The sequence below is a fragment of the Trichosurus vulpecula genome, chromosome 1 (assembly GCF_011100635.1).
Source record: "Trichosurus vulpecula isolate mTriVul1 chromosome 1, mTriVul1.pri, whole genome shotgun sequence".
Taxonomy (NCBI): Eukaryota; Metazoa; Chordata; class Mammalia; order Diprotodontia; family Phalangeridae; genus Trichosurus; species Trichosurus vulpecula.
The window spans coordinates 309,528,395-309,545,488 of record NC_050573.1 but is presented as its reverse complement, the minus strand read 5'-3'; the positions used below and the strand labels follow the sequence as shown (position 1 = coordinate 309,545,488).

Below are 17,094 nucleotides of genomic sequence, written 5' to 3'. Positions count from 1 at the left end.
GTTATTTAATTTAATTTAATGTTTGCTAGCTAAGGTAAGAATGGCATTTTTTTAACAGAAAAATCAACCTTGGATTTTGACTCTGCAGATAAGATACCTACTGACAAAGTGCTATTGATATTTCATCAACTGAAAATAAAAACCATTATCTTCAATTTGGTTATGTACTGTCCATGAAGCTAAACCTGGAGATGTTTATAGTATTGTATTTGCCAAAGAGATCTTGTTATTTCTTGTTCCACTACTTGTGTTGTCATTTCAGTCATGTCCAACTCTCTTGTGACTCCATTGGGGGTTAAAGATATTGGAGTGGTTTGCCATTTCCTTTTCCAGCTCATTTTACAGATGAGAAACTGAGGCAAACAGGGTTAAGTGACTTGCCCAGGGTCACGTAGATAGTAAGTTTCTAAGGTTGTATCTGAGAGAAAAGAAGTCTTCCTGACTCCAGACCCAGTGCTCCATCCTCTGTGCCACCTAGCTGCTCAATATAATATTTTAAACATTACCAATATTTACACATTTTTTTGTTTCTTTATTATTACATTTTCACCAAAACCACCATTTAGTTTTTCACTTACTAGAACCTTGCTTACTATAACAGACAGTGACGTTGGTAAGTCATGAATGGTTAAGATTAAATAAACAACAACAACAAAAGGTTAGTTATATCTTGTTTAATTTTATTACCTTGCTTGTGGTATTTCTAGTTCACCAGCCTCCTATACATATTTTAATGTTTCTTAGTTTATCTTTCAAATAATCATGTTTTTAAAGGTAAATCTAACCCTTTTTATAGTTAGGTTTCCTATATCACTTTCCCATTTTATTTAAGAATATTAAACAACATTTTTACTTTAAATTTTTATTTTTTCCATTTCTTAGGAATTGATCCCACTGATATTATGTACAGCTTGTCTACATCCTGAACCTAAAGAGAGAGATCAGCTTCTCCATATACTTTTTAATTTGATCAAACGGCCAGATGATGAACAAAGGTAATGTTTGTGACTGTTTTCATCTTAGCAGGTACAGTTGATAAAGTGCTGATTTCTTCATTTAATTTATTTCACATCACAATTTGAATTTTTAACTTAGTGAATCATATGGGAGCTTTTCATCCTTTTAAAAAAGGATGGGGACTTCCTATGTCCATAATTTCCCTCTTTTGTAGTCTGTAGAATGCAAGTGTACTTAAAAACACTACCCTAACTTATAGTTCCCTTTTTATTAAAGGTAAATTGAAGTATGTTCATAGTATAAGTTCATAGTATAAGGTGATGTTTAGAATACTGAATCAGGGAATTTGACAGACTAAAGCGTAAAATAAAATTTTTTTTTTAAAATACCTACACAGAGTTCTGACCTACATTCCCCTGGCAAAATTGATAACATCATTAATGTTTTAAAAAGTGAAAATGGACACTCCTTACTCTGCTGACTGCTGACACTGTAATGCATATTGCCAACAAATAAAGAAATAAAAGACTTAATCTGGCTTCAGGTTGAATAATTGTATGAGAGAATAATTCACCATCAGATCAGTAATACTTATTTTTGAGAGGTTTGATTATTTGAATTTCTGGCTTTCTACTTTCAAATGAAAAAAACTATTTTTCTTTTCCCTTTTTTATTTAATTTATAATAAAGAAAAATAATATATCACATGACATATATGATGATGCTAGATATGTATCTATATATATATACACGTATATATATATGTGTGTGTGTGTGTGTGTGTGTATATATATATACATATATCTATGCCAGATCTGCACAGTGGGTAGAACACCAGGTCTACAATCAGTAAGACTTATATTTGTGAGTTCAAATCTGGTCTCAGGCACTCACTGCTAGTTGTGTGACCCTGGGCAAATCACTTAACTCTGTTTGCCTCAGTTTCCTCATCTATAATAAACTGGAGAAGTAAATGGCAAAACATTCCAGTGTCTTTGTCAAAAATACTCCAAATAGGGTCACAAAGTCTCATTTTAAAGATGAGGAAATAGATGCTCAGGGTGGATTTGACTCGTTCCTGATTACAAAACTAGGCAGGATCAGAAGCAGGATTTTTCTTCAGGTCTTCCTGACTCCAAGTCAATTTCTCCATCTACTATGCTGCCTTGCCTCTTCCTGCAAGTGCCTCATGGAGGTACAGAACACAATGCTTTTGTGAGGTCATTATTGGTGACAGAAATCAAGGAAAGCTTCATGGAGACATCCAAATTGTTATTTTAAGGTTGGGTAAAAATTCAACAGTTGAAGAGCAGGAAAAGTAGGTAATAATGAATAAAGGTTTGAGAGTTAGACATAGAGCATATTTTGGGAATGAAAATCAGGAGCAATAAAACATGTAGAGAGAAGTAATTTGAAAAAGTTAACAGGAAAAATAGCAGAGCATAGTGAATGGAAGGTCAACTTTGGAGTCATAAAGATGTGACTTCAAGTCCTGTCTGACACGTACTACATAGATAACCATAGACAGATCACTTTATCTCTCAGTGCCCCAGGCAATTCTCTGAGTTACAAATAAATTGCTGATCTTTCAATGAAAGAAGTTTATATTCCATGAATTCCTAATGCCATTGAAATCATAAGTACACACACACACACACACACACACACACACACAGGAAAGAAAAGGTATTATTATCCTATTGTGTAGGATATTAGAAGATAGAAGTTCAAGCATTAGATGGGCAGTAAGGAGCCAGTGAAGATTTGTAAAGAGTGACATGAGAAAGCTTTATCTTCTGTATAAGGATGATTACACTGGCAATGACATGAAGGACATATTCGAGGGCTAAAGTGGCAGGAGATTGTTATAATTTCCGTTGGGTGGCAAGGGCTGGTAACTGAGTAGTGACAGTGTGATAGAGAGAGCTCAGCTCAAGCGTTAGGTTTGGAGTCAGGAAGACCTGACTTCCCATGGTACCTCACACACTAACTTTGTAACCTATAAGCGAGTCACTTCACCTCACTTTCATCATCTGTAAAATGAGGATGATAGAAATAGCACCTCTCTGACATGGTTCGTATAACTGATTTGCAGATTTTTCAAAGTGTTGTAGAAGTGCTAGTTGTTGATTATTATTACGAATTTGAGATATGTTGTGAAGGTCAACCCGAGAGAACTTGGTAAGTAATTGAAGGTAGGAGTTGAGGGCCAGGTAAAAATCAGAAGGAACCCCAAGGCTGTGAATGTGGGGAAGAGGATACATATTGTGGTGCCACTGTCAGAAAGAGTAGAGTCAAAGTGAAGAGCACCTTTACCACTATCCTTTGCTTTCAGCAGCCTTTACAAGGCCTCTACAGTTTTTCACATTTTAATACTTGCCTCTACTGGATGAGACCTCTAACAACTAAACTCATGTCAACTTTTGGTACAGAAAGGTCCTGAAACACTATATCCTTGCCATATCTGATCCTTGTTATTACCAGAGGAAGTAGTCAAACCATGAGCAGGATGCAATGTTTCTTTAATTCTGCAGCCTAAATAGAATTGCTTTGTCTTGCTTCTCTCTAATATCGAGGGTGGCTTGATCTTTCTAATTTGGTTTTTAGTCACTTTTGCTAACCTCTTCTTAGAATTCAGTGTTGTAGTCAGCCTTTCATTTGGTGATAAGGGAATGTTTTCTGGAGTTTTCTAAGAATGTTATTAACTGGGATTTAAGCCTTTTTTCATGTGAAAGTTCTCTCTTCCCTTAACCTATACTTCAGTGATTGCATAGCCAGTCATTTGCCTAATGTTAACAACATGTCTTGCATCTGACCTCTTCTTTCCCCTCTCACAGCTACCATCTTAGTTCAGGCCCTCATCATCTATAAAGTAAATTATTGTATTAGCCTCCTACTTGTTCTCCCTGCGTCAAGTTTCTCTCACTTCAGTCCTTCCTCCACACAGCTGTCAGTGATTTTTCTTAGGTATAGACATGACCATGTCATTTTCTTATATACCACACACACACGCACGCACATGCACACACACACATATGCACACACACACGTATGTAAGTATATATAAACTTCTATTTTTAGCTTTGGAAGTTCCTCATAAACTTTTCCCAATTTATCTTTCCAGCTTCAATAGACATTACTCCCTCTTCCCACATGCCACAGTCCAACCGACCTGGCCTTCCCTCTTTTCTCACATGTGACCTTTTCCATGCTTTTGCACTGGCTGTCTCTAATACCTAAGATTCACTCAGTTCTTACCTCCATCTGAAAAATTCCCTCTCTTCCTTCCAGATGGTCCTCAAGTCTTTTCTGTATGAATCATTTTCTGATCCCAACTGCTAGTGCCTTCTCTGTCACATTACATTTAATTACTTTGTATTTATATTCTTTGTATATGTGTTTGTGTGTATCCTTGTTACATCCCTCATTAGAATATAAACTCTTTACTATGTACCAGACACTATGCTAAGTGCTTTCCAATTATCATCTCAATTTGATCCTCACAACAACCCTGGGATAGAGATGCTATTATTATTCCCACTTTACAGGTGAGGAAACTGAGGCAAACTGAGTGACTGTTCTTCCTGACTGCAGTCATAGCATTCTATCTGTTGTGCCACCTAGGTGCTGCGAGTAAAGATTGTTTCGTTGTATTTGTATCCTTAGCACAGTGCCTGACACACAGTAGGCACTTAATAAATGTTTGTTGATTGACTCATTGGTGAAATGCCCTTTACTCTCTTGGTTTCTCATTTCTGGACTCTCTCCAATTTCTTAATATCCTTCCTAAGATGTCAGCCAGAGCTAAATAATACTCAAGAGGTGATCTGACCAGGTCAGAATATAGTAGGAATATTAACTACCTGGTTTGAGATACTGTACCTATCTTAATGAAGTTTAAGATTTCATTAGCTTTCTTATTACATCACACTTTTTTCCTCCTATCAAACTTAGAATAAATTTAAACCCCAGAATTTTCTTCAGATAAATTATGGTGTAGATTGGGAAGGGTCAGAATAAGTATTTTGTTTTTTGTACTGGTCATAATAGTGAGACACTGAAGCTTTTTGATAAGGTGAGTGAATCACACAGTAAGACTTGTACTGTTCAGGAGATGGGTTGGAAAAGGAGAGAAAGGAGGGAAAATGCAGTGAAGATAGACCCTCTAGTGAATGAAAGGGGAGGAATCTAATATAAGAGACAAAACTTAGCAACCGATTGGACATAAGGAAGGTTTAAGAGGAAGGAGTCAGAGATCATTCTGATGATGTAAACCTGTCTGTCCTAAGAGAACAGGCGGTACCTTCAGTTGAAATAGAGAGGTATGGGAGAGGAGTAGGTTTATAAGAAGAAAATAATGTGACTTTTTTTTTTTACACATTTTATTTGAGATGGAGATAAGACATACATGTCCAGCAAGTAGTTGTAACATTAGAGCAGGGTTAAGGACCTGGATTAGGGCTAAAGACTCAGATTTGGCAGTCATTTGCATAGAGATAATAACTGGAAAACATGGGAGTTGATGTTATCACCAAGGGAGAGAACATTGAGAGTCAGTCAGTCAGCAGCATTTAGTAAGCACCTGCTATGTGCCTGGCACTGTGTGCTGTGGAGAAGAGACGTTGGTTTATCTTCCAGTCTTTTGTTGACTCTAATTCTCCACAAGTCCTTTAAGATTAGAATTAGAAGTATGTCAGTGTCTGTGGGTAGCAAGGTGGTGCAGTAGATAGAGTTGCAGGGCCTGGAGTCAAGAAGACCTGAGTTCAAATGTAACCTTGGACACTTACTATCTGTGTGACCCTGGGCAAGTCATTTAACCCTGTTTGCCTCTGTTTCCTCATCTGGAGGAATGAGCTGGAAAAGGAAATGACAAACCACTCCAGTATCTTTACCAAGAAGACCCCAAATGGATCTCAAAGTATGGGTCATGGCTGAAAAATGGCTGAACAACAACATTCGGTGCCTTGTGCAGTGGAATTCAGTATCCAGTGATAGTTTTAATAGACTCCAGCTTATCATATTTAGTCTTACTCTGGTGCCTCATGAGGTAATAGTGACCCTGGAGTGTAAGATCTAGTAGAGGTTAACTAAGTTAGAAAAGAAGAAAGGATACTTCCCTAGATTGTGTGTTATCCAAAGGCCAGGCCATCCATGTTCAAAAGCCTTAGCCAGAACTTTGGTCCCCAGATAGTAGCTTTTTCCCCTGTAGCAACTTAAAAGTTTGTCTGCTAAAGTGTAGAGGGATTATGATTAGTGTCAGTGGAAAGAATGTCCATGCTGATGAAATCTTGGATCTTTTCAAGTACTGACATATGAAATGCTTTGTTATTCTTTCTTGGTTTTCATTTTCCTCTTCAACGTGTTTGTCTGTTCCATTTCGAAGAGAGAGAGAAAATGGAGAAATGATAGAGATATGATACAGAAAATGGAAGCAAAATAAAATTGATTAGTTAGTTCTGGTTTCCCTCTTTTATCTTTAAACTTTTAAATTTAAACCTTAGTCAGCAGGCATCTCCCTTCCTTGTTTTTACTCTTTCTCACCTAATATTTTTTACAAGGTTCAACACATTTCAATCTAGCTCATTCATTTTAAAATGAGGATACTAAGCCCCAAGACAAGTGATTTGCTTAGATAACAGTGATATTTAGAAATCATGCTTTAAGTTATCTCTGTGCTGCTTGAACTAATTAAAAAAATGCTTATATGTATATATTTGTTAACACATATATATACACATATGTTGCACACGTGCATGCGTGTGTGTGTGTGTAATTAGACATTGGAAATTTTCTCATTAACCCAGCTTCAAAATCTCCTGCTTTTGAAGTGTCACTCTGGTGCCTGCTTGTGATAGAGGGATGATTCTATATTCTTAAAGGTTTCGTGAGCTCTGGAAGTTTCTCCTGGGAACAGTGGGCTAACTAAGAACAATGAGGCTCATCTCTAGTAGATGGGCCATGGCAATCCTTTAAACAAAGAAGAAGAAATTGAGTAGTTTTCAGTCCTGTTCAGCTACTTTCCACTTTAAAAGTAAAAGTAGTGGAGCATCAAGAAAAGAGACAGAGGGTGCTTTAAAAAAATTACCATTTGCGGATTATTACTAAATGTGAATTGTTGTCACTATAAGTGTAAGACTTTTTTGTCAATGCTCCTTCTTAGCTAGACACTCAGTCCCCATCCCAGTGCCTACCAGAGATAAGAATCCTGAATCCCTTCTCCATTTTTTTTTTGCAGGGGGTTAGCAAGGCAGTTGAGGTTAGGTGACTTGCCCAAGGTCACACAGCTAGTAAGTGTGTCAAGTGTCTGAGACTCAATTTGAACTCAGGTCCTCCTGACTCCAGGGTTAGTGCTCTACTCACTGTGCCACCTAGCTGCCCCTCCCTTCTCCATTGTGACCCCTTCCCAGTAGGACAGACAATCTTATGATGCAGGCACCCTAATGTATACTTGTATTAGTAAAGCAGTAATAACAATATAGACGATAATTGTCAAAATGCCTATATAGTTCTGTATTGCAAAGTATATGAGACTCTCCACATAGAAGGTAGAAGAAGTAAACCATTTATTCAGACTCCAGAGAACCAGATCTCATAACCAAATGTTCAGCTCCCACAGCCAGTTAGCCCACTTCATCATAACAGCAAGGAACCCAAAACACGATATCACAACATGGAGCCTCTCCATCCCAGAACCTCTCTGACCCCCTGCTGGGGGTCTTTCCCAAAACAAACTCACAGTACAGCTAAGTCAGCCTGTTCAGTTTTAGTAATCATGAGGGTGGCCATTAGCAGCCATAACTTTTCTCTCTCTCTCCCCTTCTCCCTCCCCATTTCCTGTGACATAACTTCTTTTTCCTGTAAGGAAGCTCCTCCCACCACATGCGACTTAGGCTTCCTGTCACATAAGCAGGTCACAGGGCCTATTAATGGGTGGGAGAGATCTTCAAATTTAAATTGCTACTACAATCCTGAGGATTTCTTGGCTGAACCTTCCCACATATGTTGTCTTTCCCAATTAAAGTGAGAGCTACTATGGACCCATGGCTGCCTTTTTCCTTCTCTTCTTAGCACTTAACACTGTGCTTGGCATATAAGTACATAATAAATAATTTTTCGTTCATTTAATTTTATCTAGTGGCCAATTAATTTACATATTACTGAAACATCAGTATTGATAATGTCACAGTAAAAACCTTAAGATAAATTGCAGCTAAATGAAGGATATCTGATAGGTTCTTCTTGGTGGAGCAAACAAAAAAGTTGGCAAAAATTGTTTCTTTGTGCTCCTAAAAGGCAACAAATGACATCATTTCTTGTTATCTTACATTGTAGTGCTCAAGATGAGCAAAAAACAACTGTAAATATAATTGTATCATATGTATCAACAGCTGTTGCCAGAGATAAAGAGATAGAAAAATTCTATATAAAATTCAGTTAGCTCCTCTTAAAGCAAGTCAGTATATACTTTGATACTCAATGACTTCATTATGAAGGTGAGCATAAGGGAGCATTGTGAAACACTCATTGGAAAATGTGGTTTGGGAAACGGAACATAAGTAGCAGAAAGAAGTATTGCAAGATTCTCTGTAATTTGATCCATACTTCCTCCAAACTGATCTAGAAAATGCTCCAGAACAAATGCTAATCAGGAAATTTTTTTTAAAATCACAGTGAGTTATTTTTCCAGCCGAGGTCAGTCAGCATGGGAAGATAGATAGAACACCATGGACAGGGACTGACCAGGAGTATGCCTTACAAAGCATTTTAGCATGGGGAAGGTTGTGACTAGTGCAAGAACTGGTCCCAGAGAGAGCAAAAAGGAGCCTAAATTTGTGTACAGTGCAAGAACAGGTGCTGACTGGCAGCTCTGCTTTTACAAACCCAGTCCAGGTCATGACTCCAGGGCATATTGTGGAGGGACCCTGTACTTTGGGGGTAGCCTTCCAGGATGAGGGAGAAGTAAATACCTTTATCTGTGTATGAAGCAAGAAAGAAGTCCGAAAGCACATGATAGATGTGTGGCACAGAGTGACTAATGAGAAACATTGCCGATGATTTTACTTTGTAAATCTGCTTTGTTTCATTATACATCTTTATAATAAGGGTTTTGCTTTTCTTTCTCATTTGAAGGTGGGGAGAAAGATGGGCTTGAGAGTAAGAGAAGGTGAATGTTTTACTAATAAAAAAAATAGTAAATTTTAACTTTAAAGAAAAGGCACTGGGCTGGGTTTGAGAAACAAAAGAGATCAAAGGATTTTAGACTGTTCTGAAGCTTCTTGTCTTTTTATCATGACTATTTTCTCCTTGAAGGTGGTAGATATTGGACACAAAAAAACACTAAACAGTATCACAAAAATTATGACAATAATAGTTCATGTTTATAGCACTTTAAGGTTTGAAAAGTACTTTTCAAAAATCATCACATTTGATCCTCACAACTGTGATGTAAGTACTACTATTATCCCTATTTTACAGATGAGAAAACTGAGGTTCCAAGAGGTTAAGCAGCTTTCCCACGGTCACATAGCTAGTAAATTTTGGAGATGAGATTTGAACCCATTTCTTCCTTACTCCAAATTCAGTAATCCATCCACTAGATATTTTGATACACAAGAAACAATTTACTGATCACTGATATGGAAGTCATTATACTGCATTCTCTGTGTGTAATCAGAAACAGTTGATTCACAGCAGGTCAAACAATGTGAAATTAGAAGGAAAACCAAAGATGAAAAGGCACTGCATACAACTGCTGGTGTCCTCTAGACAAATTCAAAGAAGCTCCATCCATTCTGAAAAAGGCTAAGGTATTGACCTTGATTGTCAATATTTCCTTTAAAAATTTAACTAATCTAAAGTGATCACCACAATGTGGGGACCAGAAGATCCCAGAAACTATTTTAACCAACAAACCTTTGTATTCCTTACTGGACATGTCAACCGATAGCAATTTAGAAGACAAATTTATTATAAAATAGTGTGGAAATAGAGTCTACTAAAAGCTTGTTTTGAAACCCAGCTTTTGAAACCTGTTATCTTGACAACCTTTATAGCTACACCTGGCCAAAGAAAAACAGCTAAAAATGGAATAATCTGGTCAACATTTATACAATAATCATTTTCATCATTGATGATGAATGATAGAAAGAGAAACAACCATATTTGAACCCTTGCACTGTCCCTGTACCAACAGAAAAACAAATTAACAAAAAACCATAGTGTGTAGTAACTTTACAATGCCCATTATATGTTGTGGAAATTCGTGCTGAAGGCAACACAGTATTGAGCACACTGAGATAATTTTACAAAATAGCTAAGGCAAGAATAGAAAACCAAAGGAATGGAAAAATTGCACTCAACTGCTATCCCCAAAGGCAGTAGAAAGAAAATATTTAACTCTCAGTTCGTGTTCCTAGTTTTTCATCTCTTTGGAGTCCTTATAGATCATGTATATCAAAGATATCCTTACTGAAATTTTGAGAATAGGCAGACTTTTGCTACTAATTATCTATAATTGACCACATTTTTGTATTACATGATTAACTAAGGGATAGAGATAATGAAGCTTTCCACTATTTGGTGCCTATTTTAGGAAAGCTTTTGACAGAGAAACTTATTCGTACACTGATATCATGCAGTATTCCTTGAAAATACAGCTGTAGATATGACCTAGTTTGATTGTGTAAGACCCAAAACAAAGAAATGTAGCCACACTTAGGATTTTTGCAAAAGTCGTGGAAGATACTTTGTACAATGTCCACAGGAAAAGAGCGTACCTTCTAGATGGCAAGGACCTTCAGATGATCCTGTTTTCAGTTGCTGTTTTACCCCTAGAGCATTGATAGGGCTTCTTCACATGTGGGGCAGTCATTACACCCAGTGAGTTGAACCCAGAATTAAATATGAGGAAGAGAACAGGCATGATTGCATTTGGGAAATTTCACAATAGTAGCATTTCATATTTCCTTCTATTGATTTGTATTTTCAGACAGATGATACTGACTGGTTGTGTAGCATTCGCACGTCATGTTGGACCAACGCGTGTAGAAGCTGAGCTTTTGCCACAGTGTTGGGAACAGGTAATTTCCTATCTTGGGTTTCTTAAAATTATATTTCTTTAATTATATGAGGTTTAGTAATTACATGCCTTTTTCTCACAGAATAATTTTTTACATGGCCTTTCAGGACAAGGTAATTGTCCTGAGTTCTTGCCCCTACCAGTTCATTTATAAGATAGATCAATATTATAGAAATTAAACACTAAAAAAGATTTTTCTAATATGACTAGGAGATTTTCATATATAAAATTATATTGATTTTCTTGTAGCCTGAATGATGATATTGTGACTCAGAATAGATGAGGCCACCCTATCTCATAGGTTAACGAAATAAATAGAAAAGTGGAGTAAATTATAAGTAGTAAGTCCTACAATGTAAAATTTTATATTTATAATTAAACCTCTTCTTACTAATTTTGAAGTAGTACATTTTAGTCCCAAAGTGAAATCTGATATTTGGATACTTAGCAGAACTCAAATACATTACATTTTTAGCCTTGTTAATTATATGACTGTGATACAGCTGGGTTCATCATAGTGGTATTTGGATCTCACCGTATCCCTGTCTTCTTAAAGTTTTTGCATTGTGTTTTTCAAATTACAAAATTGGTCATCAACAAAGCAAATAAACATACAAAATACCGAGCATTTTTCTCATTTCAAAATCACTAGCACTAAGACAGCATACCCAAATCAATTAACGATCAACTGACAAAAAATGCATTTGCTTTTTTTCCTTTCCAAATCCATGAGAAGTTCTGGTACCTTTGACTTTTTTTTTCCTTTGTAGATAAATAGGTAAACAGGTAAATATATAGAGTCATTGTGGACATAATCCTCATTCTGCTGATCTTTCTTTATATCATTTTTTTAGGCCTAACGAAAATAAGATTTATTGGTGTGAAGCTTTTCTGTAATCTAAAAGCCATTGTCCTCTTTCATTTCTTAAACCTTAGGCATATTTTCTAACATTATTCACCATACTCCCCTATGTCCACCTTTATGTTTAAGTCATCAAATGTCATTTTATATGTTGACCTCATTTGGAGGATCATGTTTAGTTCTTAGTTGAATTTCTTTACACCCTTATCTTCTGCAATAGATATATTAGCCTATAAACTTCAGTTACATTTCGTAAGTCTTTTTACTTAGGTTTATCTATAAGATAAGATAAACAGTTACCACTTTTGAATTCTATATAGCATAATAATTTTAAATTAAGCTTAGAGATATAGCAAAAAAAATTCACTAACGTGTGTAACTAAAAGGCTTTCAGTGAAGGTTAGCCACTCATTGTTTCTTCCTTTGCATTTTATTGCTCTAGATTAATCACAAATACCCAGAGAGACGACTTCTGGTGGCTGAATCCTGTGGAGCCTTAGCACCTTACCTTCCTGTAAGAATTTTTATATTTATTTTTCTTAACAAACCTCTGTGCTTGGATAATTAAGAAACCTCCTTTGATATCTCCATAAACCAGTAGTCTGCAAGTTTTCTAAAAATATAATTTTTTGTGGATTCTGATCCTGACTCTTTTAGGGCATACTACTTTAGGAAAAGAGAAAATGGAGCTAGAGAGAAAAGGTCCACCAAGAGCAGTGATCTAGGAAGCTTCATTACTGAGTCACAAACATGGACTGATGTGTTTTTGAAAAGTTTTCAACAGGGACTGAAACGCAGAATGTAGCAGTGCTGATAAGTCAGTCCGGAAGTTCAGTTAATTAAAATCTCCAAGAATTCTGGTTAATTCAGATTTATTATTTAATATTAGAGCAAAGACAGAGTTCAAAGAAGTTAAAGTTTAAAATAATCTGGATTGAGTCTCAGTTTAGCTTATTCTGTTTTAGCATGGACTGATTACAGCACGAATCTCTTTTAACAATCAGAAAATAGAGTATCCCTGTACAGTCTCCTGGTTAAAGTAAGTAAATTCAGAAGCATCTCATTTTTTTTGTCAGCAGAAAACAGTCATAAAACTCTTTAATTGGCATAGATTATTCTAGACTCTCTATTTGAGACAAAGTTGGCTCCAGGAATAACTCTTTCCAGCCCCTAAGTGGAAATAGGTCTGGAAAGGTATTACTGTGGTAAACTTTCTAGGTAAGAAACTTCAGGATCAAAATGTAGTTGAATTCCCACATAAACGCATACAAGGAATGGAACCATTTACATTTGCTTCAAATGGAAATAAAAATAATTCTTTTTGTTTTTATTGAGGGGAAGAAGCATTTCTAATAACTAAAAATTCTAATGATGCTCCAAATTTTGTACAATTCTACCTAAATATTCTCTTTGCATAAAACTCTTAAGTGATTAGACCAAGGGTTCTGAGTAGTCTAGAGGTTTCATGAAATTACCAAATGGATCCCTGATCTAATGTGCTTCACTTTGTATATCTTACCACTCACTACACTAAGTCATTGTATGTTTCTAAGGAAGCTCATTTTTCTCTTCTTGCTTTGATCATGAGGTGATACTAACCAGGTTTAGCAAAACTAAAGAAACTAAACTAAGTTGAAATTCAAACGTTTTAGTAATTGGCCAAACTCTTAATAATAACAAGAGGCAATATGGCATGATAGATAGAGACGCTATCCTTCGAAGCAGAAAGATCTCCATTCAAATTCTACCCCTTAAAAATGGTAACTTTGTGACCCTGGATAAGTCATTTAATGTCTCAGTGCCCATTACTTAACTGCCATAATTGGAAGGAACGTCCACACCTTGTTCCCTACACCAGTGGACTCAGAGGTCCATACCTCCAATAAATTAATAATAATATTGGTAGTATATAGAATAAAATTATTATTTTTAATAAAACATTTTTTGAATTTTCATAGTGGATATTACAAGATGTTTCAATATTAGTAGAATCGACATCTAATTAAAAAAAAAAAATAAACCTAGAGTATCAAAGAATAACATTCTGATTTCTGGCTGCCAGAAATTAAAGGAATAGCTATACTCTAATAAGAAGCATCTCAGTTGTCGGCGGCCGGACGGGATGTGCCCCACTTTGGCACCCCGTACTCCCCGACTACCGCCTATCACTCACCCTGCCCTCGGGTCTTCGGATGTCTCCGGCTCCTCTCGGGGGATGCGAGAGGAGAATCACCAGGCAGAACGCCGGAGTCAACAAGCAGCTTTATTGCATGGGGTACCAGAAATCTCACACAAATCCCACTGACCCTCTCTGGGGAGCGCCTTATATTGGGTGTTTCGGGTTGGCTCCTCCCCAGTTCCTCCCTGAGGGTGGAGCTCCTCCAGTAAGAGCCGCCCCGGTACTGACGTGGTGGAAGCCACACGGGCACTGCCGCGTCAGCAGGTCCAGACTCCCTGGCGTCTCACTACCCTCTCGGGGGGCCCAGGCCCAGAGCGCCCCTAACACTCAGTATTTACATTCATTCTCCCATCATGTCTATATTGAGGGGATAGCAAGATTTCATCTGGAATAAGATGGGATTCCATTAGTATAAGAAATTCTCAGTAAGGAAACCCCTTGCCAATGTAGATCAGTATCTGCTACAACTCAGTCCTTTAAAAAATTTTTTTTTTCAATTAACAAAAATATGTTTCTTTCCTCCCTCCCCACCCCCATTGAGGAAAAAAGGAAAAAGGAAAAAAAAAAACAAATTTGCATAGTCAAGCAAAACAACTTCCTGCACTATCCATGTCCAAAAATATATGCCATTCTGAACCCTGAGTCCATTGCCTCTTTCTCAGGAGATAGGCATCATAGGTCCTCTGGCATCTGTTGATCAGAATTTTTAGGTGTTTCAAAGTACAGGCTTCAAGAATTGCAAGGGTTATATAACCAGTATGCTTTAGAGATAAAGCTTGACTCTAGGCCTTCCTGACTCCTAAGTCAGCTCTCTGTTCTAGGCCATACCAATAGCTCTTTCTCCTGATCATATTTTCAGATCATGATTTTCTCTTTTGTCACAAACAAGAGGAGAATCTTTATAGTTGCTTGATAATTTGCATACCTGAGACAATAGAAGATTTTCCTGCAGAATATTTTTTGTAGGGTAGCAGGATAATCATACTCAAATTTTCACTTGGCCTTTATGGGATTCTGAAGCTATGGCTGCCCGTTTACAGCACTGAACGTTAATTTTCCTTTACCTTATTAACTTTGTCTATCAGTGTGTTACAGTAATATTGGAAAATTGTGAAAACAGGCCACGTATTACACCACATTAAGAAAACACCTTAGTTGTGCAAAAATATATCTATAGGGATGATTAGGATGATGTTATTCAAGGAGGAAGAAAACTAGCCAATAAACTCAGAAATCACAGCTCTATGAATATGTACAGTTGGGCATAAGTATCAAGAACATGCTTATTTTTACTTTCAGAAAGAGATCCGTAGCTCCCTGGTTCTCTCCATGTTACAGCAGATGCTAATGGAAGATAAAGCAGATTTGGTACGAGAAGCTGTAATCAAAAGCCTTGGTATTATTATGGGATACATTGATGATCCAGACAAATACCAGCAGGTATACCTTCAGGTTGAAAATTCATCAATATGATGCATGATTTTTACTTTATTTTTCCTGTTATCAAACTTTATGCCCATCTGCTTTTGACAGGGTTTTGAACTTCTCCTCTCAGCCTTGGGCGATCCCTCAGAAAGAGTAGTTAGTGCAACACATCAAGTATTTTTACCTGCCTATGCTGCTTGGACAACAGAGCTTGGAAATTTGCAGTCTCATCTTATTCCTACACTGTTAAATAAGATTGAAAAACTTCTCAGGGTAGGTGATTCCACAGCTTAAGTTTTTATGGAAGCTTACTATATGGTAAAGTACATGTTAGAAAAATGGAATGTATCAATTAATTGAACATTCCAGTATATTCTCAGTTAACTGCCAGTTGATGTTTCTACTACAGGCTTTGGTCCTAGAGAGGTACCTTAGGAAAGGCTGCTATGTCAAAGTGAGAAGACCATTCATGGATTAAGTTCACCTATTGAGCAACAACCATCTGTCTAGCATAAACATACATTCAACTTTCCTCAGTAAACTGACTGACCCAGTCCTCTTCTTGGCTCTGTTCACTTCCCAAATAACTTCTGCATCACTTCCCAGCTGCATCTTAGGTTCTCTTACTAGAATGGAAGTTTATCCTTGAACATTGTGAAATGACTGCTTTCTAAATTTTTCTAGTGATAAAGATACTGTACCTTTTACTGTACTGTAGGGTATCCTGCTACCCTACAAAAATTACCATTTTAATGCAGTATTTTAATAATTCCCTCACTTCTAAAACTTCAATTTTTTTTCACCCTTGACATGTAACAGGAGCTAAAAATTAGTTGGGATTAATTTCTAGCCTGTTTTTTATGTCAAGATCTCTAGGATACCATCCAAAACTGACATAATGAATTCCTTTAAATTTAAATGATTTTATTAGTAAGTATTGGCCCATTCCCATTACCTATAGATTAGGCGTTGGGCTGTCCCTAATCCATAGAGAATAATTCTTCTCTCTTCCTCCTTTACACCTTATTGAACTCAAGGAGCTTTAGTCCTGTCTTGGGTTAAGGAAGATGTATTGCCATCCTTTTCATAGCTCACATGTATAGAGTGCTTTACACTTTCCATACAATAATCTTTGTGAAATAGATACTAGGAATATCGTTAACCCCATTTTCCACCTGAGAATTCTGAGGCTCACGCCAACTATAGGCCATTCTGTGACCAGTGTCAGCAACCTGAACTGGGATTAAAAATGAGGTCTTCTGATTGTAAGTCCATTGTTCTCTCCACTGTGCTGTTGTGGAATTAGGGGAAATTGCATTGAATACTTATTCAAATGGAGAGTATAGTTTGTTTTTTTTTTATATTTGAAACCTGTGTAAACAGGATTCCTGTAAAATTCTTTTATTAAATGTCATCTAACCATGGATAATTGAAGCTAACCATACCTAGACTTCTGTTTTCAAAATGAAACTATTTAGAAGTAATTATCTTGTCTTCCAAAAATGTTACTGTTTTAAAAATAAAAGCAAAATTGGGATGAAGTACATTCTTTTTAAAAAACCCAGCAACTGATAACTTTAGAGAATGTTTATT

The 17,094-nt window shown here is 36.7% G+C and overlaps 1 protein-coding gene across 3 annotated transcripts in view; it reads left to right on the top strand.

Annotated features, from left to right (window-relative positions):
• Window positions 1–17,094, top strand: part of RELCH (RAB11 binding and LisH domain, coiled-coil and HEAT repeat containing) — a 143,208-nt gene that overhangs the window by 76,465 nt on the left and 49,649 nt on the right. For 2 of the 3 annotated variants that reach the window (XM_036755624.1, XM_036755619.1), the window contains exons 11-15: window positions 883–995; window positions 10,946–11,036; window positions 12,340–12,411; window positions 15,376–15,516; window positions 15,610–15,774. In XM_036755624.1, the coding sequence (XP_036611519.1) occupies window positions 883–995; window positions 10,946–11,036; window positions 12,340–12,411; window positions 15,376–15,516; window positions 15,610–15,774 (582 nt within the window). The remainder of the gene's footprint in view (window positions 1–882; window positions 996–10,945; window positions 11,037–12,339; window positions 12,412–15,375; window positions 15,517–15,609; window positions 15,775–17,094) is intronic. The other variant, XM_036755628.1, reaches the window with a different exon arrangement.